At 48.6% G+C, this 25,323-nt stretch overlaps 1 protein-coding gene across 6 annotated transcripts in view; it reads left to right on the forward strand.

Annotated features, from left to right (window-relative positions):
• PDE4A (phosphodiesterase 4A) overlaps window positions 1-23,465 on the forward strand; it is a 35,208-nt gene extending 11,743 nt beyond the window's left edge. For 5 of the 6 annotated variants that reach the window (XM_090289556.1, XM_090289557.1, XM_090289552.1 and 2 more), the window contains 14 exons: window positions 7,892-8,083; window positions 8,938-8,974; window positions 9,081-9,151; window positions 9,901-9,950; window positions 10,145-10,257; window positions 13,586-13,679; window positions 15,387-15,610; window positions 17,016-17,114; window positions 17,221-17,385; window positions 17,636-17,735; window positions 17,829-17,983; window positions 18,202-18,324; window positions 18,800-18,982; window positions 21,345-23,465. In XM_090289556.1, coding sequence (XP_090145682.1) covers window positions 7,892-8,083; window positions 8,938-8,974; window positions 9,081-9,151; window positions 9,901-9,950; window positions 10,145-10,257; window positions 13,586-13,679; window positions 15,387-15,610; window positions 17,016-17,114; window positions 17,221-17,385; window positions 17,636-17,735; window positions 17,829-17,983; window positions 18,202-18,324; window positions 18,800-18,982; window positions 21,345-22,025 — 2,287 coding nt within the window. In that variant the 3' untranslated portion in view covers window positions 22,026-23,465. Of the gene's footprint in view, window positions 1-7,891; window positions 8,084-8,937; window positions 8,975-9,080; window positions 9,152-9,900; window positions 9,951-10,144; window positions 10,258-11,991; window positions 12,130-13,585; window positions 13,680-15,386; window positions 15,611-17,015; window positions 17,115-17,220; window positions 17,386-17,635; window positions 17,736-17,828; window positions 17,984-18,201; window positions 18,325-18,799; window positions 18,983-21,344 lie in introns of those variants that run through there. The other variant, XM_090289555.1, reaches the window with a different exon arrangement.
• The last annotated feature ends 1,858 nt before the right edge of the window (window positions 23,466-25,323 follow it).

Raw genomic sequence — 25,323 nt, forward strand, 5'->3', positions numbered from 1 at the left:
TTCCCCGAGACCCTAGCACTCACTGTTCTACTTGCTGTCTCTATGGATCTGACTCCTCTAGGAACCTCCTATGAGTAGAATTGCACCAATCCACAACAAATTGCATCACTTGTTGAAAAGACTGTCCTTTTCCCATTGAATAGTCTTGGCACACATGTCAAAAATATTTTGACCATATATATGAGGGTTTATTTCCAGGCTCTCTAATCGATTCCATTGGTCTACTTATCCTTTTGTATTTGACTTATTTCATTTACCATGTTTTCAAGGTTCATCCATGTTGTAGCATGTGTCAGAATTTCCTTCCTATTTAAGACTGAATAATATTCCATTGTATGGATACACACCACTCTTTATTCATTCACCCATTGATGGACCATAAGTTGTTTCCCCTTTTGGCTATTGTGAATAATGTTGCTATGAACAATGGTATACAAGTAACTGTTTGAGTCTTTGCTTTCAATTCTTTGGACTGTATATACCTAGAAGTAGAACTTCTGGATCACATGATGCAGTCAAACCTCGGTTCTCAAATGCCTCCCATCTGGAACAATTCGGTCTCGAACAGCCTTCCAGAGTGAATTAACTTCAAGAACCAAAGTTCCACTGTAATACTGTACTTATATTTCTGAGGAGCTGCCAAACCATTTTCCACAGTGGCTGTACCACTTTACATTCCCATGAGCAAAGCACAAGTATGCCAATCTCTTCATGTTGTCACCAACAGTTGTTATTTTCCTTTTCTTTTAAAAAAAATTTTCCCCTTTTTTTATAAAGATTTTATTTATTGCCCTGACTGGTGTGGCTCAGTGGATTGGGCATAATACCGCAAACTGAAAGGTCACCAGTTCAATTCCTGTTCAGGGCACATGCCTAGCTTGTGGGCCAGGTCCCCATTTGGGGGCATGCGAGAGGCAACCGATTGATTTTTCTCTCTCACATTGATGTTTCTCTCCCTCTTTTTCTCCCTCCCTTCCCCTTTCTCTAAAAATAAGTAAATAAAAATATAAAATGCAACTGATTTTTTTATTATTAATTTTTGTATTCTATTTTACTGAATTCATTTATCAGTTCTAATAGTTCTTCAGTGGAATCTTTAGGGTTTTCTCTCTATAGCATTATGTCATCTGCAAATAAGTCTGTTCCAATTTCCTTTTCTTGTCTGATTGCTGTGGCTATGACTTCCAATACCATGTTGAATAAAAGTCATGATAATGTACATCTGTGTCTTGTTCTTGATCTTAAGGAAAACACTTTTAGCTTTTCACAACTGAGTATGATGTTAGCTGTAAATTTGTCATATATGGCTTTTATTATGTTGAGATATGTTCCTTCTATCCCCACTTTGCTGAGGTTTTTTATCATAAATGGGTGCTGGATTTTGTAAGATACTTTTCCTGCAGCTATTGAAAAAATCATATGATTTTATCCTTTTTTTTTAATGTGGTGTATCATGTTAATTTGTGTATATTGAACAAACCTTGCATCTGAGGAGTAGATTCCACTTGATGATAGTGTATGCTCTTTATAATGTATTGCTGAATTGGGTTTACAAATATTTTGTTGAGGACTTTTACATCTATGTTCATCAGGGATAATAGCCTATGCCTCTTGTCATCTCTTTCCCTTTTGTAATCTTTGGTTTTGGAATTAGGGTAATCCTGGCCTTGTAAAATGAATTTGGGAGACTTCTCTCCTCTAGTATTTTTTTGGAATAGTTTGAGAAGGATGTTTGAATGTTGGGTAAAATTTCCCTGTGAAGCCATCAGTCCAGAACTTTTGTCTGTTGGAAATTTTTAAAAATTTTTTATTATTGCTGATTCAATTTTGTTAGCAGTTATTGGTCTGTTCAGACTTTCATTTCCTCTTGACTCAGTCTTGGAAGATTGTGTTTCTAGGAATTTATCCATTTTTTCCAGATTGTCCAACTTGTGGGCACATGATTGTTCACAGTATTTTCCTTTTGTAATCCCTTGTATTCTGTGGTGTCAATTGTCACTTCTTTTCTTTCATTTTTTATTTTATTTATTTGGGTCCTCTCTCTTTTTTTTTTGATGAGTGTAGTTAAAGGTTTATCATTTTTATCTTTTCAAAGAACCAGCTCTTGGTTTGATTGATCTTTTGTGATTTTATTTTTTAGACTCTATTTTGTTTATTTCCACTTTGATCTTTATTATTTCCTTCTTTCTACTCACTTTGGGCTTCATTTGCCCTTCTTTTTCTAGTTTCTTTAGGTATAAGTTTAGATTGTTTATTTGTGATTTTTCTTGTTTCTAGAGGTAGGCCTGTAATGCTATGAATTAGGACTTCTTTCACTGTATCCCATAGATTTGGGTCCATTGTATTTTCATTTTCATTTGTCTCAAGATATCTTTTAATTTTTTCCTTGATCTCTTTGTTAACCCCTTCACTGTTTAATAACATGTTATTTAACCTCCATGTGTTTGTGTGTTTTTCAATTTTCTTCTTGTAATTAATTTCTAGTTTCATACCATTGTGGTCAGAAAAGATGCTTGATATTATCTCAATCTTCCTAAATTTATTGAAACTTGTTATGTGACCTAGCATGCATTCCATCCTGGAAAATGTTTCATGTGTGCTTGAAAAGAATATATATTGTGCTGCTTTGTGGTGAAATGCTCTAAAAATATCAATTAAATCCATCTGGTCTAATGGATCATTTAAAGCCACTGTTTCCTTGTTGATTTTCTGTCTGGTTGATCTATCTACTGATGTCAATGAAGTGTTAAAGTCCCCTAAAATTACTATATTAGATCTCTCACTTTATGTTCATCAATATTTGCTTTATATATTTAGATGCTTCTATATTGGGTATACAAGGGCTACATCCCATTGTTAAATTTATCCCTTTATCATTATGAAATGTGCTTCTTTGTCTCTTGTTATAGCCTTTGTTTTATTTTATTTATTTATTTATTTATATTTTCAAAGAGAGGAGAAGGAAGGGAGAGAAACATCAATGTGTGGCTGCCTCTCACATGCCCCCAACAGGGGACCTGGCCTGCAACCCAGGCATGTGTCCTGACTGGGAATCGAACCGGTGACCCTTTGGTTCACAGGCCATGCTCAACCCACGAGCCACACCAGCCAGGGCATAGCCTTTTTCTTGAAGTCTACTTTGTCTGTTATATGTGTTGCTACCCCAGCTTTTTTGTTGTTTCCATTTGCATGAAGTATCTTTTTCCATCCCTTTACTTTCAGTCTATGTGTGTCTTTTGATCTGAAGTGGGTCTCTTGTAGATAGTGTGGGTTTTGTATGGGTCTTGTTTTCTTATCCAGTCAGCCACCATATGTCTTTTGATTGGAGCATTTAATCTATTTACATTTAAGTGACTATTGATAGGTACATAGTTACTATATTGCCATTTTATTATTCACATTTATACCCCCCCCTTCTTCCTCTTAAAGAAGATTCTGTAACATTTCTTGTAATATTGGTAAGATAGTGATGAACTCCTTTAGCTCTTTCTTGTCTGGGAAGTTCCTTATTTCTCCTTCTATTATAAATGATTGCCTTTATGGACAGAATAGTCTTGGTTGTAGGTCCTTGCTTTTCATCACTTTGAATATTTTGTGCCAATCCCTTCTTGCCTGCAAAGTTTCTGTTGAGAAATCAGCTGACAGTCTTATGGGAGCTCCCTTGTAGGTAACTTACTGCTTTTCTCTTGCTGTTTTTAAGATTCTCTCTTTGTCTTTAACCATTAGCATTTTAATTATGCTGTGTCTTGGTGTGGGCCTCTTTGGGTTCATCTTGTTTGGGACTCTTTATGCTTCTTAGACTTGTATATCTATTTCCTTCACCAGGTTAGGGAACTTTTCAGTAATTATTTCGTCAAATAGCTTTTCAATTCCTTGTGCTCTCCCTCTTCTCCTCTGGTACCCCTTTGATGTGAATATTCATATGGTTGATGTTTTTCCAAAGGTCCCTTAAACTATCTTCATTTTTTTTCATCCATGGAAGTTGTTTGGTAATTTATTTTTAAATTACAATAGTTACAATGAGCAATCTCAAATATACAGACAAGTATAGAGTCCAGTATAACAAACATCCATTTTGCCTTCTTTGCTTATCCTTCTCTATCCATTCACATACTTCCTCAGAGGTAACCTTTATCATGACTCAGCTGTTTGAAAACATGCCTGAAGACTATATGATTTTATTACACATTGTGTATCCATAAATAGCATGTAACATTGTTCTCCGTGGCTTATATATGAATAATATTCTATTGTGCATCTTCCTTAACAGTATTTGTAAAGGATACCTATTCTAATTTTTAAAAAAATATTTTTTTTGCTGTCTCAATTTGGTGTTTTCCTCTACCTCACTTTCCAAATCCTTGATTCAGTCCTCTGCTTCATCTAACCTGCTATTGATTCCTTCTAGTGTATTCTTCATTTCTGACTTTTTTTTTTTTTTTTGGTGCCTATAACTTTTTTTATGTTTACTATCTCTTTGTTGAAGTTATCTCTTAGTTCATCTATTCTTCCTCTAAGTTCATTGAGCATCCTTATAACCAGTGTTTTGAACTATGCATCTGGTAGCGTGGTTGCCTCCATTCTGTTCAGTTCTTTTTCTGGGACATGTTTCTTTGTTTCATTTGGTATGCATCTCTGTGACTGTTTCTATGTTTTAGGTAGATTTCCTGCATCTCCTAGTCTTGGCAGGTGTCCCGTGGAGCCCAGTGGTGCATTCTCCCTGGTCATCTGAGCCATGTGCTCCAGGAATGTCCTTTGTGTGGGTTATGTGTGCTCTCTTGTTATAGTTGAGCCTTGATCGATGTGGTATGTCTGAGTAGGGTTGACCTTCAGGCTGACTGGCTGTGAGGACTGGCCATAACCCCAAAGCAGGATTCACCCCAGCAGGGCTCTAGTGCCTTCTGAGACCGCCCTTTGGGTGTGCCTTTGTGGAGATAACCAAGTGGTGCTCTGTTGTGGCCTGAAGCTGGCCACCCAGTGTATTGGTTCTAAGGCCTCTTGGGAGGAGCTCAGGGCAGGCCTAGGTCAGCTACTGCCTGTGCCTGGCCCAGGGCCACCTGGTAGAAGTTACAAAGCTATCTGGGGGTGGTAGCTGCCTATGTTGGGCTGGAAGGTGCATGGGAGAAGCCACACTAAAAACTGAGGCCAGCTACCACCAGTGGCAGGCCTGGGGTGCTTAGCAGGAGACACAGCACATGTTGAGGCCTGTGGACCTTTGATGGTTTTTAGTAAAGTCTGCAGCACAGGCAGGGGCTGGCTGCCCATGAAAAACAGCCCCTGAAAGTGGCTTGAGTGATGTGCTGAAGTTTGTTTCTAAAGAATTTTGAATTTTTGACTTTAAAATTTCAGGTTTATTTCCTAAAAGTGGAATATCTGATTACTCAGGGCCCCAGCCCCATTCTGCTTTTTGTGTTGGTTACCTGGCCCTTTTGAGCATTTTTTTTTTTTTTTTCTAATGGGAGTAATATGCTCTGATGATGGTCAGGGAGACAAAGGACAACAGTCAACGTTTTGGTCTAAGGAGTCACTGACTGGGTTTCAAATTCTGACCCCATCATGGTCTTGCTGTATGACTCAGAACTGATCATTCTCCTCTCTGAATTTTGTTTTTCCACTTAAGAGGTAGTCGGTGATGTCCCTCCCTCCTCCCCACACCTCAGAAGTAGACTAGAAAAAGGCTCAAGATATGGGAGATGTTATCACTGTCTTGTTCTAGGAGATGTCAGACTTATTTCTTAGCAGAGAGACTATTCAAATACAATTCTATGGTGACCTGCAATAGGTAGGTCTGGAAAGGGGAGGATTCCATTTCCTCCCCTACTTCCTTGAACCCCTCCAGAGGATAGCCTGAAGTCCGCTCACTAGTCTAGCCCTCTCACTTTAACACTGGCATAAGTGACTAGAGGGCCACACTGCTCATTGCAGGCATACAACTCTCATTCTCATATTCAGTTCTCCATATCGACTGTCTGGCTGAATCCACTCCCCAAATGGCATGTATGGGGCTGAAAGACTCAGAATTGCCAGTGTTTTCTGAGCTCTGTGCCAGGCATGGATGGTTCTGAGCATTTTACCTGTATTAAAGCTGGTCATCTGGATGGCCCAAGGGAAGAGGTGGTTGTGTTCATTGTGTGGATAAGGAAACTGAAATTCAGTCATTTCCTCTAAGTGGTACACAGCCAGCATCTCTCTGCCTCATCCTTAAGGCCTTTGTCTTGCCAGTGCCCCTAGGCTGGTGTCCCACAGTCTCCCTTCTCTGTCACTATTCCTCTGTCCCAGTCTGTATCTCCTCCATTCCAGCTACACCAGCTTCCCTGCTGGCCCTCAAACAAAAACTGAATCCAGCCCCGGGGATTTTGCACTTGCTGTTCCATCACCCAGGAGTGCCCTCTACCACCTCCTGACCCATGGCCTTCCTTCTCATCTTTCTGGCTCTGCTCAGATGTCACCTCCTCAGACAGGCCTGCTTCAACCACAGCAGCTAAAATCAGCTCTCCAGTAACTTGCAGTCATCTACCCAGTTTAATTCTCTGCAAGGCACAATTCAGTTCATGTATTTATGTATTCATTTATGTATTTTATGATTCATTCAGTAAGCATTTGCTGTGTGTTCACTGTGTGCCAGGCCATGTTCTTGGCCCAAGAGATACAGCAGTAAACAAAGCAGACAGAAATCCCTGATCTGCAGTGCTTCATTCTGTAAGGGAAAGTAAACAGTACAGAAGTAAAATGTAGATTATGTTCGGTAAGTAGAATTGTTTTAAAGAAGGGAAACATGAAATATTAGAGCAGGGGTTGGAATTTTATATGGGTTGGTCAGAGGAGACCTTCCTGGAGTTGACTTTTGAGCTGAGGCCTGAAGGAGGTGAAAGAGGAGCAACTGGAGATCTAGGCAGTATGAAGAGCCTGTGCAAAGGCCCTGAGGTAGATGTGTATGGAATGTTTAGGGAATAGTGAGGAGGTCATTGTAGTTGGAGCAGAATGGATGAAGATTAGAGTGGGAGGTCATTGTAGTTGGAGCAGAATGGATGAAGATTAGAGTGGGAGGTCACAGGGCAGGGCCTCGTGGGCTGCAGGGAGGGCTTTGGCTTTTCCCCTGAGTAAGTTGGGGTCCATAGAAGGTCCTGAGCAGAGGGGGGATGTGACCTGACTCAAGTATAATACTTACAGGCTCCTTTGGTTGCTGAGGGGAAAACAGACCAAGGGGCAAAGAGAAGAGTCAGGGCCCTGACTGGATGGCTCGGTTGGTTGAAGCATCGTCCCATGCACCAAAATGTTGTAGGTTTGATTCCCAGTCAGAGCACATACCTAGGTTGTAGGTTCAATCCCCGGTTGGGGCGCATTGGGTGAGGCAGCTGATCGATGCTTTTCTCTCTTTTCCTCCCTCTCTCTAAAAAAAAAGAAAGAAAGAAAAGGCCAGGAGCCAGGGCCAGGACAGAGAGGTGACTGCACTCACTGGTCCAGGCATGGTGGCCAAAGAGAGGCTGAGAAGTGTACCAATTCTAAATAGATCTGGGTGGTGAGGCTGATTTGAGGTGCAATGGAAAAAGTAGAGTCAAGGGGGATCCCACAACTTTTGGAGTGTGCATTATTACTACATTAACGTATTTATAGTCCAGCCCTCCTCATGTCACCTCTGTGAGGGACAAGTCAGGTTCTGTCTTGGTCACTGCTGTATCCCCAGCACCTACAATAGGACCTGGCTCACAAAGGCTCTCAGTAACTGATCTCTGCAATTCTTTGTCTCCCAACTCTTTTGGGGCATCTCTATCTTTAGTGTCCTTTTTCTGCCCCTCATCTCTGCCAGGAATTCCCTTGGCCTCCTTGTTCCTCTTAACTTCCCCAGTGCCATCTCAGCCCCCTTGACCCCTGTTTCTGCCTGCCCCTGCAGCTTCGAGGCAGAGAATGGGCCTACACCATCGCCTGGCCGCAGCCCCCTGGACTCGCTGGCGAGCCCGGGCCTTGTGCTGCATGCTGGGGTGGCTACCAGCCAGCGTCGTGAATCTTTCCTCTACCGCTCAGACAGCGACTATGACATGTCACCCAAGACCATGTCCCGGAACTCGTCAGTCACCAGCGAGGCGTGAGCACTCCCTAATCCCACCTGCCAGCTCTTCCAGGCCTAGCTCTATCACAAGCTGCCCTTCCCAGCAAGGAGAGGGGCACTACCCAAGCCCCCAGACCTGTCCTCCCCAGAGAAGGGTAAACAACCCCCTTCCCCCTAGCAAGAGCTTAGTCCCTTTATAGCATGTCCACCCAGTGTGTGCCCACCGTATCTCTGCCCTCTACCCAGTTGCAGCCCCCACCCTTGTCCATACAGTCCCCACCCACCCAACCTACCCATTGGTTTCTGGGGCCTGGACCCACCTCAGCCTGTGTTGCTAGCAAGGAGAGAGCACATCCCAGTTGAGCCCCGCCCCCTGCTTCGCCACTGCTTCCTCCCACAGTGTCCACCTCTGCTGAGCCTTCCTCCCGCCTCTCCTAAGCCAGCCTCCCTTATCATGAGCACCTACTGAGGCATGAGCACACCCCCAGATCTGCTCAGCCCCCTCCCCTCTCATTGGATCCTCCAGCCCTGCCCCTACACATCACGGTATCCACCTCACTGCCCCCCCCCCCGGCCTTTTCCTGCCCTACGCCCCTCCCCACCCACTGCTCTCACCTGTGTGTGTTCACCTCCCCACCACCCACCTGAGCCCTTCTCCTTGACCTCCATTTCCTTTAGGACTGGCTCCTGTAGCGTGTTCACCCTTGTGAGGTATAACTGCCCTCCCCCTACCGCATGGAGCCCCCTCCCTGCCTACCAGCCTCCCTGGGCCCAGTCCCCACAGTGTCCACCCTAGAGAGTTGCTCCTTTGGCAACCCCACCATAGTCCACCCAGGTCCTTCACCATACTACTGTGAGGAACCCTGACCCACCCCTGTCCTTGATTATAGGTATGCCGAGGACCTCATCGTGACGCCATTTGCCCAGGTGAGATCCCTCTCCTAAGGAGGGAAGAAGCTCCCAACCTCCCCAACACTTGGAGAGAGGGGCCCAGCCCCAGCTACCCTCTCCTCACTGCTAACCCTGGTCCTAGGTGCTGGCCAGTCTCCGGAGTGTTCGCAGCAACTTCTCACTCCTGACCAATGTGCCCATTCCCAGCAACAGGTAAGTCGAGGCTGGGCCCCAGTGACCGTGATCATGAAGCTGAGCATCCCTGGGTTCCATTTTCAGCTCTACTGTGTGACCTCAGACAGGCACTTGATCTCTCTGAGTCTCTGTTCAGGCAACAGCTTTCTCTTAGCCAGTAAACCATTGCAATTCAAATGCCCAAGACACAGAAACTTTTATAAACAAAGTCCGAGTGGTCTAGGTACAGGGTGATGAGGCAATAGGTGGCCCTCTTACCAACTTACTGGGCAGATAGCATCCTGCGGTGCCTCTGTTCCTTCTCCATGAAATGCAAATTTAATGGCTCCTCCATTAGATGGCTGCTATGAGGGGTCCAGAAGATGATATACAGAAAGTGCTAGAACATTGCCCAGCACATAGTGCTCAGTAAATAGGAGTAGTTCTTATTTTGGGTCAGGGGTGTGACTAAGAGCTGCTGGTCCCTCTGGGAGTCAGGGGAAGGAATGGTCAAGGAAGCAGGAACTTTGGAGACGCAAGACCTGACCCTACCACTGATCAGCCATGTAGTCTGCAGGGAGCTGGTTCACCTCCTTGAGCCTCGGTTTCCTTGTCTGTAAAATGGGTCATTGTGGGGTTCTGTAAGAGGCTGCAGTTAGAGTACGTGGCAGCATGCCTGGGACACACTGAGCGCTCAGAAAAAGGACCATCAGTACTATTCATGGAGAGGAGGTGGCAGGGATCTGGAGGGGCTGGCACTGGAACCCTGGAACCCCATTTCATTACAGGCGATCCCCACTGAGTGGCCCAACCCCAGTCTGCAAGGCCACTCTGTCAGGTAAATGAGCCAGGGGTAGTGGAAAAGGGCCCCTTTTACGGCCCCGGGGGTGGGGGTCCCTCAGCCAGGGTCGTTGACTCATCCCCTTTCCCAGCACTCCATTCACCTGGCTGGCCCCCATCACCATGGGCTGGGGCCTCTGTGGGTCTGCCTGTGGATCCTCTCAGTCATCGCCCCTGCTGCCCCTTCTCCAGAAGAGACATGTCAGCAGTTGGCCCGGGAGACGTTGGAGGAGCTGGACTGGTGTCTGGAGCAGCTAGAGACCATGCAGACCTACCGCTCAGTCAGCGAGATGGCATCCCACAAGGTGTGCGGGCCTCGGCCCCTGGGTGGGGCCTTCGGGGTGGGACCAGCCGCTGGGTGGGATCTGTGGGCGGAGCCAGCCGTGGGGTGGGGCCAATCCTTGGATAGGGCCTATAGGGTGGGGTCAATCCCTGGGCGGGACCAACCCCTGGCACAGCTTCAGGACTTGTAGCTCCCATGGATTTTGACTCCTCCGAGGACCTAGGGAGCCTGGTGTGCAGATATGTGTGTGTCTGGCTGTACATCTGTCCATAGACAATCATCTTTCCTGGGGCAGAGTTGTGTGCTTGTGTGGTCTACAGGTGTGTCTCTGTGACTATGGGTCTGTGTGGCCGTCGATTTGTTGGCTACATATTTGCAATGTAGGGTGGAGTATGTTCCAAGAGGTTCTGTCAGGAGTAGCGTACAGATGTGTACCTATAGATGGTGTGTGGGTGTGCACAGGCAATCATGCGGGGTTGTATGTGGGTCTATGCTAGAGGGGTTGTATGCCTACAGGTATGAGTTGGTCCACACTTGTAGTGTATATCGCCATGTATTAGTGACTCTGTGTGTGTGCACGCATGTGTGCTGTAGACACAAGCCTTCTATGTACAGCTGTGCAGGCTATGCACTGCACAACTCCAGAGACACCATTCAGAAAGTAGGCAGTGTGAGTGATGCTTCCTGGAGTTGTGCGGCATGGTGGCATCCCCAGTGGGAGGATGCATCTCAGGAAATGAATGTACAGGTGTCTGTGTTGGGGGTGGTGCTTATGCCTCTGGGTGGGGATTTGTGTGGTAACTTACAAGTCTGAGGACGACTGTGACCCTGAGGGTGTGTTGAGCATATAAGAATGTGACTATCTGTGAATGTGAATCTGCGAGTATGTGTTTGTGATGGGTATGAATGTGAGTGTGTGTAATCCCTTAAGGGTTTGTCAGGGTATGTTTGTATCTAAGGCCACATGGCTATTTGTGTTTGTTTAAAAGTGTGTTTGCAGGTGTATTGAGCATGTATTTATAAGTGTGTCCAGTACCAGAGCGTTTGTACCTCGGTGTGTGTCTCCACATCTGGATGCAGGTCTGTGTTCTTGGAATGGGTGTGTCTGAAGGCATTTGTATCTCTGTGTACTCAGTTGTATGCCTATTAAATGTGTTGCAAATCAGAGTTGTGACTGTGTGTGCATAGGACTGAAAGCATCTGAGTATCTGTGTGTGTTCAAGTGTGTCAAGTGTCTGGCTGTGTTAATGTGGAAGGTGTGTCTCAGAGTGTTTGTATGTCTAGTGTGGAGCATCTGGGTGTGTGTCTTTGTCTCTGGGTGTGTCCATGAAGAGGGTATGTCCTTGAGGAGGTGTGTACTACCCTGCCTATCCCAGCCCCACTAGCGTCCTGGCAGAGGTCTGCGGGCTCTGATGCCCCTTTAACGCCCCCCCACCCCCGGCACCAGCTGACATCACATGCAGCCTGCCAGTGCTGCAGTGAGCGCGCGCACACACAGAGCCCAGAGCCTCTGAAGCTGCCTCCTGGGACCCTCGCCCTTCCCCTCCATGGGCAGGGGTCCCTGGCCACCTCCAGCCACTGCTGTGGGGGGGCCCATAGGGGCCAGGGTCTGGCAGACCATGTAACCAGGGCTGCGAACGGGAGCGCGGAGGGGAAGGGAGCCCCCAGCCCTGCTGGGCCGGCCCAGGCCCCTCCGCGGCTCCCCCTCCCACTGCCCACCCACCCAGCACCCCACCCCCACCCCACCCCAGACGGTGGCTGTTAACCCCAGGACTCCCCAAGCTCAGCCTCTGTGTGTGGCAGCCCTGAGCAGGGCTAAGACTCCAAGATGCCCTTGGTGGATTTCTTCTGCGAGACCTGCTCCAAGCCATGGCTGGTGGGCTGGTGGGACCAGGTAGGGGAACTCAGGGTGGAGGATGGGCAGGAGATCTGGCCCTGGACCTCTGACCTCTGACCCTTCAATCCCTGGTTTGGACTTTGTGTGTTCAGCTGTGCATGTGTGTGGCCTGGAGGTGAATGATTATGACTGTGGCTCTGTGTGTGGCCCAGGGCTGGGTGTCAGTGTGGATGGCTAGGGGTGTGGGTCTCTCTGGGTGTGACTGTCAGTGCACACATGTTTGTGTCTGCAGCGGTGTGGGGCCGCCTGTTTATATGCTTGTTTGCCTGGGCCATGGCATGGCCCTGTCTGAGATCACACGGCTCTGGTTGTGGTGTTGTGTGTTGGACGTGTCTGTGAGTGCAAAACTGCGTGAGTTTTCTAGGACATGTGATCCCGAGTGTCAGTGACCGACCACCTTGTACGTGCCCCTTGATTTGTGTGTCTGGGGCCATGTGAACTGTGTAACACAGGAATCTGTGTCTGTGTGCAGTTCGTGATTTTGTGGGTCCATCTTGCTTATGTGTGTGTTTCTCCGGGTCTCTGAGCAGCATTGGGTAGAGTGAGTGCTCTGTCTGGTGTGGGCTCTCAGGCTCACCCTTCCTGCCCAGTGTCCCTTCTGCCTCTAGGCTTCTGCTTTGGGGTTGCTTTGGCAGAGCTTGGGGGTGGGGAACTGATGCCCTTTCTCCTCCTTGTACAATGTCACAGGAGATGCTGTGTGAAGTGGCATGGGGGGACCAGTAGGGGCCCCCAAGCCTGCTTCCAGGTATACTTCATTCAACTGTACACTTGGCCACCCCTGAGGCTAGGAAAGAGGGGGCTATGATGGGAACCCCCTCCCCTGAGTGATCCAACTAGGGCTTCTTCAGCTCGCTATTCTCCTCTGTCCCAGCCAAACCTTTTCTTCACCCAGAAGTTGGGGACTGTGTTCCCTACTCCCAAACTGGGCTCGGTGCTGGGGGCCAGGACCCCCAGGGAGTGGTGTCAATGCCCGGGAAGACAGAGGCCAGGGGTAGCTCTGGGAAAGCAAGTGTTAAGAGGCCTTCGGCCCGCCCCCTTCCCCTGAGCTCAGCAGCTGGTTGGAGGGGAAGTTGCTAAGGAGACTCCCATCACCATGGCAATGGGATTCTCCTGATACCCCATTGGCTCCCTCTTAGTCAGGAGTCCCTCCCTTCCACAGGTGCTCCTCTGGCTCCTCCTTGGGGGGAGAAGGGGAGAGTATGGGAAGAGGACCCCCCCTTTCTCAGGCAAGGAGGGATATGCTGAGTCCTGACTCCTCAAACCTGAGGGCCCCCATCCAGAGCTTGGGGGAGAGGAAGGGCTGACCCCTTCCCCTCTGGCAACCTGCTGGGGGCTCTGTTGGCTGAACAGAAAAGTGGGAGAGACTCATGGGGTCTTCAGAGGTTTCTTGGACAAGGCTGACTTCCCCTGTTTTCTGTGACCCCATCATTCCTTCTTGCCTCCTTCACCTTAGTTCAAGAGGATGCTAAACCGTGAACTCACACACCTGTCAGAGATGAGCAGGTCAGGAAACCAGGTCTCTGAGTACATCTCCACCACATTCCTGGGTGAGTGAAGGGCAGCCTGTGGCAGCGGTGCACATCTGGGCTGGAGGGGCCCCTCCAGGCCCCGGATCATATTGCCCACCTTTTCCCAAAGGACCCTGACTCTTAACTTTCCAAAGGTCAAAGTCACCAGTTCAAGAGTTCCCATATTCATGATGCCCCCAATTCAGTGGGACCCTAACTTCTATAAAACCCTACATTAAAAAATCTCTCTGCAATGAAAAGCTCTCCTAAATTCAGTGGAACCCTAGTGGAAGTCTGAAACTCGAGACCCCCCAAAAAACCCCAAACTCAGATAAAATTCCTAAACTTGAAAATGCCTTCAGGTTTCCCTGGCCAGGTGACTCAGTTGGTTGGAACATCATCCCATACACCAAAAGGTCGCAGGTTCAATTTCCTGGTCAGGGCACATACCTAGATTGAGGGTTTAAGCCCTTGTTGGGGCACATACAGGAGACAACAGATTGATGTTTCTTGTTTTTCTCTCACATCAATGTTTCTCTTTCTCTCTCTCCCTCTCTCTCTAAAAATCAATAAACATATCCTGGGGTGAGGATTAAATAAATATATATACATTGATATGGGGGGAGGGTGGAATGTCTCCAGGCTGAAAATCCCGACAAAAGTCGATAGAATATGCAAACTTGTGTTCCCCCAAAATTCATAAGAGCTCCTCAAACTCAAGAGAGATGCCTAAACTCAGTGGGATTCTCAAACATAAGGGAATCTCTGCCCTGAATAATCCATAAAAGACCCCAAAACTTAAAAAAAAAACCCTCCAAACTGGAGTCCCCCAAATTTAATAGATGACCCAAACTTTTATGACCCCATCAAATTCAGTTGACTCCTCAAACTTAGATACCCCAACTCAATAGAATTCTCAAGCTTAAGAACCTGGAAGAGATTTCCCAAACCTAAGAGGATTTCCTGACTCAATGGAACCTAAAGCTCATGAGGATCTCCAATTCATCCTAACCTCTGAACTCAAGAGCCCAAGCTGAGGATATTCCCCCACAAACTCAGGATAATTTCATCCTCACAATGTACCCCCAAAGATCCCCAAAGTCAGAAGACTTAACCCTCGCCACAAAGCTTAAGAGAAGGTTCTGATTTTCAAATGCTCTCACCAGTGGGGGTGTGGCTGTCCAAGTTCTGAGATCCAGCCAACAGGAGCATGATGTGCAAATGACTCCTGTTAGGCCCTGTCATTGACTGGTGGGCCCTAGGTCACAATGGGTGGCCGTGGCCGGGCTCTGGAAGCTCCTGAAAGCTCAGGAAAAGGACTCTGGCATCTGGCTCCCAGGCATGCTGGTGTTACAGGGTAGGGGGCGGTGTCCGTAAAGCCAGAGGCCACCGTTCCCTCCCTCCTTCCAGCAATGTCTATCCCCACCAGTATTCTCTGTCACCATGGAGGTGTCTTCCCAGCCAGGGAAGGTTCCCTGCCTATCAGGGCAGGTAGCGGCTCTCTCTAGCATCCCCGCCGCAGCTCCAGCTTCGGGCAAGACTTAAAGTCCCTACTGCAGCCCACCACCTCCCAGAAAAGTTTCTACCTCCCCTTTGATCTCCAGCCTGTGAGTAACCAACCATGTGACACCCAGAAAGGTTCTGCCCTCTGGGTGAGACTTCCCGAAGATAATGGGATGGGGGCTGAAGGCCAGATGGAGGAGTCTCTGAGGGGGACTCAGGCTTGCTCTCCTCCATCTTCTACAGACAAGCAGAATGAAGTGGAGATCCCATCACCCATGATGAAGGATGGAGAAAAACAGCAAGCACCCCGGCAGAGACCCTCCCAACAGCCTCCGCCCCCTGGACCACAGTTCCAGCCCATGTGTCAGATCATGGGAGTGAAGAAACTGATGCACAGCAGCAGCCTGACCGATTCTAGCATACCCCGCTTTGGGGTGAAGACAGACCAAGAGGAGCTCCTGGCCCAAGTGGGTGGTGACTCAGCGAGGGCTGGGCTGGAGAGGGGCAGGGGGTCTTCTGGGGAAGGACTGGGCATTAGGTTAGCCTGAGATGAGGCTAACCTAAGCTATCCGAAAGCAGAGCATGCCTATGAAAATCTTCATAAGCCCAAATGGTGTAAAATGTAGAAGCAGTTATCATTAATTTATGTCTTTATTTCATTCATGATTGAAACAATTACGTCCAGTTTTACACTAACACCCTTACGAGCTTTCTTAGGCTTTTATACACATCTTGCTAATGGATGCACAAAATTAATTGAGATAAAGCACAGATGCTCCCAGACACAGTTCAAAGCTCTGGTGACCGGATGCTGAGATGCCAGAGTGCAGCTGCTGGAAGCAGCTTGGCAGAACCGCTCTCGCTGCTCAGGGTGCTGCTTCCCCTATAGCAGCCACTGCAAAACAAATACTGAACACTTTTGTTTTCACTTTTCACCTTCTTCTGTGAAAGCAAAAATCCTCTCTGGATTTCTTCCAGTTAGCAAAAACAGGTACTAATGTAGGTTTTTCGTAAAAGCTAGTGGCATCAGGCAAACTTTCTGAGACTCTCGGGAGGAGGAGAGGAAGGAGCTAAGCAAGGCGGTGGTCCTAGCTAGGGGCTGGCATCAGTCTGAGCCCACAGGGAGCTCTGGACTGTGAACAGCACCGCAGAGTTGATCCTACCCTGAGGGAAGAGTGTTGGCCTCAGGGTGGATGGCATCATCCCCTTCATGTAGTCCCTTTGGGGGCAAAAGCAGTTTTCTGGAGAACGGGGCAGCTGTGGGCCTTAGAAGCAACAGTTCCAGCAGCTGGAAGATGGGTGCAGTGGCCAGTGAAGAGGATCTGGGCAGAACCCTAACAGTGCGCACTACAGGCCAGGCCTGGGTTTGGCTCCTGGCTCTCCCGAGAGACCTGGAGCCAAGAAGCTCTCACATTGATTTGTACAATAGGCGTGATGCTCGCTCAATGGCTTGCTCAGCCGACTGACATGTATAGTAACCTTGGCGAGCTGACACTGGCCGGTGCTACCCAGTGTTTATTAATCATCTGCTATGTGCTGGCACTGTTCTGGATCCTGGGAAAACATGGAAAATTAGTCTGTGTCTATTTCCTCCTGATGCCCATGAGCAATTTAGCTTAGAGGCTACAAGGTCTTGGTTACTTCAAGTGCTTAGTGCAGTGCCTGGCAGATAATAAGCACTCAATAGACAGTTGCTGTGGTTGCTTTGTTATTTCTTGGTCCGGTAGGACCTGGGAAGTAGATTCTGTGCTGCTGGGCATGCCACCCACAGGGTAAACAGCGGTGCTGCCTCCACACGAAAACTCTGCAGGACAGAGTCTAGAGGGCCCTGGGCCTTGCAGACTCCTGATCTCTGGCCTCCATCTCCTCCAGGAACTGGAGAACCTGAACAAATGGGGCCTGAACATCTTTTGTGTGTCAGATTATGCCGGGGGCCGCTCCCTCAGCTGCATCATGTACACAATATTCCAGGTAGGGTGGGCTGAGTGGGGCCGGGTTGGGGGCAGTATGAGGAAGGTGGCCAGGGTGGGGAGCTAAGGGCTAGCAGGAGCCACCACCCCTCCATACCTGCCCTCAGGAACGGGACCTGCTAAAGAAGTTTCACATCCCAGTGGACACAATGGTGACGTACATGCTGACTCTGGAGGACCACTACCACCAGGACGTGGCCTACCACAACAGCCTGCACGCTGCCGACGTGCTGCAGTCCACCCATGTGCTGCTGGCCACCCCTGCGCTGGACGTGAGCCCTGCCCGCCTGACCCCTGCCTCCCTAACCCCATCTCTGACTGGCATCCCTGATCTGTTTATCTTTCTGGCCCTGGGTCTCTGACCTCCATCTCTCTCTGACCCCACACCTCTCTCTGACCCTTATCTTTTTCTCCTGACCCCCATCTTTCTTGACCCCATCTTTCTTACCCTATCTCTCTAACTGCCCCCCCCCCAATCTTCCTAACCCCTGTGTCTCTCTGATCCCCTCTCTCTGCCTCCAGGCTGTATTCACAGACCTGGAGATTCTCGCAGCTCTCTTTGCAGCTGCCATCCATGACGTGGACCACCCTGGAGTCTCCAACCAGTTCCTCATCAACACCAGTGAGTGGCTCTCCAAGGGGGTGGGGCTGTCAGGATGGAGGCAGCCCTGGGGGTCCTCCCTTCCCCTGACCCCTGACCCTGCCTGGGCTGCAGATTCAGAGCTGGCGCTCATGTATAATGACGAGTCAGTGCTGGAGAACCACCACCTGGCTGTGGGCTTCAAGCTGTTGCAGGAGGACAACTGTGACATCTTCCAGAACCTCAGCAAACGCCAGCGGCAGAGCCTTCGCAAGATGGTCATCGACATGGTGGGCAGGGCAGGGACAGAGCAGGAAAGGTGGCCTTTGATGGGTGGTGCTTTGGGAAGGTCTGAGTTTCAGATGGAAAGGCCTCTGGGGGAAGAGGCATCTTTTAGAGGGACTTGTGGGGACTGGATGTACCCTGTGAAAGCTTCAGAGGCTCTGGTTGGTCCAGTGGTCTGGTAGCAGAGCTTCAGTGGCCGATGTGACAGCCCCCTTTCCCGCAGGTGCTGGCCACAGACATGTCCAAGCATATGACCCTCCTAGCTGACCTGAAGACCATGGTAGAAACCAAGAAAGTAACCAGCTCAGGGGTCCTTCTGCTGGACAACTACTCCGACCGCATCCAGGTGCTCCCTTTACACGTCGTATAAAAAGACTGGTCTCTTCCCCTCCACTCTTCAGATCTGTCAACCTCCAGCTCCCATCTTGCCCATCTCCCTGTTTTTCTCTCTCCCCTCCTATCTTCTTCCCCTTCCAACCCACATCTCTCCTTCTCGTTGGCCCTCACCTCCTACCATCTCCCCCAATTCTCTCTTTCTTTCATCAACCGCTCTCTTCTCCTCTTCCCCATCATCTCCTCCACCTTTCCCTTCCCTCTCCCCTTACTTTTTCCACCTCTCCATCTCCCCCACACCTCTCTTCCTACCTCCTCTTTTTCCTCCTTCCCTCCATCAACCCTCTCTTACCCCCCCCACCTCCCTCTTTATTCCTTTGTCTCTCTCCATCTCCCCCGACCCCTTCTCCCCAGTCTCCCCCTCAAGGGGCCTGAGGCCTCAGGCTGAGACAAGAGCATGGCCTCTGAAGGTCCCGTGCCCTGTGCAGGTCCTGAGGAACATGGTGCACTGCGCGGACCTCAGCAACCCCACCAAGCCGCTGGAGCTGTACCGCCAGTGGACAGACCGCATCATGGCTGAGTTCTTCCAGCAGGGCGACCGTGAACGAGAGCGTGGCATGGAGATCAGCCCCATGTGCGACAAGCACACAGCCTCTGTGGAGAAGTCTCAGGTACAGTATCAGGGCACCAGCCTCCCACCCCTTCCTGGCCTGGAGCTTCGAGGCCCAGAAGGACCTGCCCTGCCCCCTCTACAAACTCTTCTTTGTTTTTTCCTTTTTTATCTTGATGAGAAATATGCAACATTTTCTTCTCGGCAGAACAACTAAACTGAGCCTTGAGTACACACACTTCATTCAGACAGTTCTAACTCATTTGTAGCAACTGTCATAGTATCAATGATAATACTTAGTTGGACTTTAGTTACAGACCTCATGTTGACTCAGCCTATTTCCGATATCCTAACCTGGCCAGTGATATGGTCCCTGATTTTCACAGGATTTCAAAATGAGATGAATTGACTGTTCTTCCTCCTGTGCCTGATTAATTTAACAAAGAGGGACAGGAATGCATTCTCCTAAAAGTCTCAACACTAAGGTGTGAATGTAAGAGTTTGCCACCCTCCCCACTTCTAGTCTTCTCGCAGTGACACTCACCTTTCCCAGCTCAATGCCCTTCCAGACCAGGATTACCCAGCCTCAGCTCTGTTGACAGAGGGGGCCAGATCGTTCCCTGTTGTGGGGGCCGTCGGGCGCATTGTATGGTGTTGAGCGGCATCCTTGGCCTCCACCCACCAGACGCCAGAACCTCTCTCCCCTTCCAGGCATAACATTCAAATGTCTCCTCAGCCTGCAAATCATCCCCACCCCTCATGAAAACCAGTTTCATAGTTTTATTATGTAGTTATTTTCACAGGCAACTTAATAGCAATGGTTTGTGGGTTTAGCTTTTTTTTTTCTTCTTTAGTTAGTTTTACAGAGAGGGGAAAGGAGGGAGAAAAAGAGGGAGAAAAGCACTGATGTGCGATTGGTTGCCTCTTGATGCCCCCAACTGGGGACCTGGCCCATAATCCAGACAGGTGGCCTGACTGGGAATTGAACCAGAGGTCTTTTGGTTCACAGGCCAGAGCTCAATCCACTGAGCCACACCAGCCAGGGCTAGATTTTTAAAAAATATAGATTGTATCAATGTTTACCCATTTTATACAGCTTGCCTTTTCTTTTCCACAATGACTTAGAGATCTGTCCAAGTTATTACAGATAGATTTAGCTCATCCACAGATATAGAAAGATAATGATTGGTGTAGTCATCCCCCTGCCGATAGTCATTTCGGTGTTAAGGAGTTAGAAATTCACAGTGGTTTGGCTCTGGTTGGGTAGCTCAGTTGGTTAGAGCATCATCCTGATACACCAAGGCTGTGGGTTCAACCCTCAGTCAGGGCACATATTAAGAATAAATCAATGAATGCAATAAGCAAGTGGAACAACACATCAGTGTTTCTCTCTCCCCTCTCCCTTCCTTCCTATCTCTCTAAAGATCAATTAAGAATTGAAATTTACAGTGACTCAAACAAAATAAAGCTTTTTTCCCCCTTTTATATAAGAAAAGCCTAGAGAAAGGGAATTTGGTTCTCTGTGTCTCCCCAAAGTTGGCAGGTACCCAGAGCTTTCAGTGTTTCTCTTCTATCATCTAAAGAATGGGGCTTCCATTCCCAGAGATACCCCTCATGGTCACAGATACTGTTGAAGTCCCAGCCATTCTGGCTACATTCCAGGGAAGAAAGCCCTCTGCTAGCTGATGCAGTGCCCAGCATCTTCCATCTACAGGTGGTCTCATGGCAAGGAAAATCTCTCTTTGCATGGGAGACTGGAAAATGTAGTTTTTAGATGGAAGCATTGTGTCCCCCAAGGAAAAAAAATCAAGATTCTGTCAATAAAAAATAGGGAAGATGATATCAGGTGTTAGCCTGCCATGAACTTATGTCTAGTTTCTATTTGTTGCAAAAAATGCCATAATGAATATCTGTGGGAACCACATTTAAAAAAAAACAAAAAAAAAAAAAAAAAAAGAAAAAAAACACCTCCCACTGATGTATATATATATGGAGGTGTTTCCAGTTTTTGTTTGTATCTCATGTGATTTTTTTTTTGTTGTTGTTATTTATGCAAGAATTTTTCCAGGATAGATCTGGAGATGCAAGTTTGCTGAGTCAAGTGATATCAGCATCTTTTAAATTTTATTAGATCTGGCCCTGACCAGTGTGGCTCAGTTAGTTCAGTGTCGTTCTGCAAAGTGAAAGGTTGCCAGTTTGACTCCTGGTCAGGACACATGCCCGGCTTGCAGCCAGTCCCTGGTTGGGGAGTGTGCAAAAGGCAACCAATCAATGTTTCTCTCAGACACCAATGTTTCTGTCTCTTCCTCTCTCTCTAAAAATAAATACGTAAAATCTTTAAATTTTATTAGATCCCACAGCATGGCAGTGCCATCTGTACCAACGAGCCACCAGTTTATTATGCCTTCTTCTCCCTCCCCTAGGTGGGTTTCATCGACTATATTGTGCACCCACTATGGGAGACATGGGCTGACTTGGTTCACCCAGATGCCCAGGAGATCCTGGACACGTTGGAAGATAACCGGGACTGGTACTACAGTGCCATTCGGCAGAGCCCATCACCACCGCCTGAGGAGGAGCCTGATGGGCCAGACCACCCACTTCCATCTGATAGATTCCAGTTCGAGTTGACGCTGGAAGAGGATGAGGAGGAGAAGGCACCCTCTGCCCTGTGTGCAGTTGAGGTGCAGGAATTATTCATGGCCCAGGATGCACCCCCGGGTGAGGAACTGTTGGAGGACCACGGCCAGGATGCACCCACAGAGGTGGAGGTAGAGGAAATGTCCTTGACACGGCAAGCAGACAGTGTGGCTGTGTGCTGGGACGCGCCTCCGTCCCCAGATGCATCTGTGGATGCCGTGGGCTGCAGCAGCCCCCCTGCCCTGTCTCCTGAGAACCCCACTTGGCCTGCGTTGAGGACCCCACCCCATCCAGAGGAGGCCCCGGGCCCCCTGGGCCTCCCCTCCATGGCAGCCGAGGTGGGGGCCCAGAAAGAGCATCAGGCTGCCAAGAGGGCCTGCTATGCCTGCACAGGGACATCAGGCGAGGACACATCCACACTCCCAGCCCCTGGTGGGTGGGGGTCTGCTGGAGGCCCTACCTGAGCCCCAGCCCCTACACCCTTTTGCCCTCCCTGTCTCCTTTCACCGCCATCATCCCCCAATTGCCTCCTTCACTGCCTCAAAGACTCTTGGGCCTCCTGAGAAAAAAGAAAACAGAAAAGTGGGTTTTTTCCTCTTTTCTTTTTTTCCCCTCTCCCCCCATTCCCAGCTCCACCCATGAGGCCACTTTTTGGTGGTGGGGCCTGGGGAAGGAGGGGTTGAGGTCCTGGAAGGGGTTTTATTTTTGGAATTTTCATTGTTACATTTTTAGAAAAAAAAAGAAAAAAAGAAAAACAGGATGAAACACAGCAACTGTAGATGCTCCTGTTCCGGGCTCCCTGGTCCATCTCCTACCCCACCCCAACCTCTCCCAGGTCCCAGGCTCAGTCTTCCAGCCTCTTTGGGCTCTCCACCCAGGCCCAAGCAGGTGTGAGGTCTCCTTCCAGACTCTCCCAAAATTTGTAGGGTTTCTAGAATCCAGCCAGGAATAGCCATTCTGGGCAGTGGCCCAGCAGTGCGGGGGAGTCACTGTGAGAGGCCCCAGCTCTAGCCCTCGCAGGCTCACTGTCCACCCCCCTCCAGAAGTCTTCCTCCTCATTTTGCACAAACCTGGCAATACTGACTTGGAAGGGCATGGGGATGCTGTACAACTTAGGTTGCTGGAAGGGGAGCGTGTTGGAGGGACATTCACACCACCAGCCTAGAGTCTGAGGTTTGAGGAGGGCTGATCTCACTCTGCTTTCTACCCCTTTCCCGTTCCACTCTGGGTTTCATTTGAATTCTCTCCGTTTGGGGGCACAGCTCTGAGCTGCACCCTTCTTCCAGCTGCTTCTCCTCTTGTTTCTGCCTTAATGATTCCCACGGCCATAGGAGAGGGCTGCAGTGGCTCCCACCTGCACCTTGGGTGGGGCGAGGCCAGGCCCAAAGCCCCCATCCTAGGCATCCCCCTCTCTGACCCTTTGCCATAGGAGGAAGCAATAATGGTGTATACCCACATTCCCTTTCTGGGCATCTCTTCCCACCCTGGCACCAGAGTCATTTCTCCTTTGTCCCACCTTGCCAAGCCTCCTCCTCTCCCCCAACTGTTCCCCCTCACCCCAAGCAATATGACAGACAGATGCAAGACCATTTTTCTCCAAGCCATGGGGGACTGTTTGGAAGGAAAGACCCCCCTCTTCCCACTCCCCTATGCCCCTTGGCCTGGTTCTGCAGCTGAGCAGGGCAGGGCCTCTGTCATTGCCCCCACTCCTCTAATCCTGAGAACACGGTACTGTAGCCTCCTCTTCCCCCCACAGCCTTCCATCTGTCTATCCCACTGGGGAGTATCCCTCTCTCCCACCCTCATGATACTGTACAGGGTTCATTTTTGTAGCGAAGTAGTTTCTGTCCTAGCCAGCAACCAGGGTGGGCCTTTTTTTGGTTCTCTTTCTTTCTTTCTTTCTTTCTTTCTTTCTTTCTTTCTTTTGTACATACTGTAAGGTTTGTTTGTAATTTATTCTACAGAGGCAAAAAGGGAAAATAAACTTGCCCATCCCTGGCTGACTCAGTCAGGGGAAGGAAGGGTGAGGATCTCCCAGAGGGAGAGTCCCCATTCCTGCAGTATTATAGGAACTGTACCATAGACCCCAAAAGGGTGGGCTCCGTGCTGTTGTCTGACAGGGAGTTGGTTCATCTAGGGGGTGAGGGCTGAGCAGAGCCTGTCCCTCCCTCTGCCCCAGGGCTGGGTGGGCCTGGCTGCAATTGAAATCGACCATCCCACCCCCAATCAGGGCTCCTCTCTCCAGGGGGGTTACGCAGGACCCCACGAGTATTGTCCCCTTTGACGATCAGTGAGTCAGTCCATTGATCGATAATCAACTCTTCGATCTTGTCTCCAATTAAACTGAGGCTTTCACCGATCTTCCTGGCTGATGTGGCTTTCTTTCCCACCCTCATTCTTGAGGAGTGCCTCTCCTGCACTGTCTGCCTGAGATGGGAGGTGAGGGGAAGGGAGGCTCTGACTCTATCCCTCCTCAAGTAAATAGAACTTGAGGAAGTTGCAGGGAGCTTAGGGGAGAGCAGGTCCCAGATGTGGGCCAGGTCCTGGCATAGGGACTACAGGTTGTAAAATCAAGGTTGAGACCATACATACTTGGGAGGCTTGCTTCTCCTGCACAGAACATACCTCACACAACTCCTGGGCTCTTCTGGAATCTCAAAGTCACCCCTGGAAACCTCCAGGAGGTCTGATTGACACCTTCACCATCTGGCAGCCAGGTCATGATAAAAGGTCTCGGGTCAAATTCTGCTGTGTAGACATTAAACTTGATATCCAGGCACAGAAGAATTTACACCTGTAACTCCTATGAATTCCCAGCATTTGTCCATGTTGGTGTTGCAACCTTTAATCTTCACCCTTCACAATGTATGAAAACAAAACCAAGAAACAAACTTGAATATTTTGAAGGCAGGATTCCTTGTTGCTTTGGGCCTGTAAGTCTTATGGGTATCAGGCAAGCCGAATACTCCAAATTAATGACTGGACATTATAAACTCTATTTTCTAACTTGTACATACAAGGTTGGGGAGTGAGTTAGTCCCATATTTTAACAAATTCACATATTTTAATAATGTTAATTCCACCCATGGGAGCTGCTTTTCCAGCCTTTATCAAGCTAATTAACAAGCCCCTGATTTCATCAAACGGTGCTGACATTCTTTATGCTAATGAGCAACACTTCCCAAGTGGACAGAGATATGGATAGCGGAAGTGTCTGTGATGTGGGCTTTTGGATTAGAATACTGGCTGCCTCAGGGGTATAACAAACAGATACACATATACACACATAGTGCTTAAGCGCTGTGGGATCAGTAAATGTATATAGCGACTACTGCATGTGTGTTCTGAAACAAAGTGAGGGCAGCTTCCTTGCACCTAAGGAAAGGCTGACCCACCTACTTACTCCGCCATCGGTCATAGTACCAGGAATTGGTTGGATCCCAGCTCTAGGTATGTGCCCTTGGGTGTGATCTCTCTGACCTTCAGTTACCTCCTCTGTAAAACGGGATATAAATCTCAGACTGACTGGTCAGTCTTGAGCAGGGCTATCCAGTGGAACTTTTTACGATGATGGAAATGTTCTACATATGTGCTATCCACATGGTAACCACTAGCCACATGTTGCTATTAAGCACTTGAAATATGGCTACTGCAACTGAGGAAGCGAGTTCTAATTTATCTTTACATTAAGTAGCCATATGTGGCCAATGGCTACTGTATCAGACCGCACAGTTCTGGAACTTAAGTGTGAGAGCAAATGTG

This window comes from Furipterus horrens, unplaced genomic scaffold, assembly GCF_987537825.1.
Source record: "Furipterus horrens unplaced genomic scaffold, mFurHor1.1.pri manual_scaffold_10, whole genome shotgun sequence".
In the NCBI taxonomy this organism is placed as follows: Eukaryota; Metazoa; Chordata; class Mammalia; order Chiroptera; family Furipteridae; genus Furipterus; species Furipterus horrens.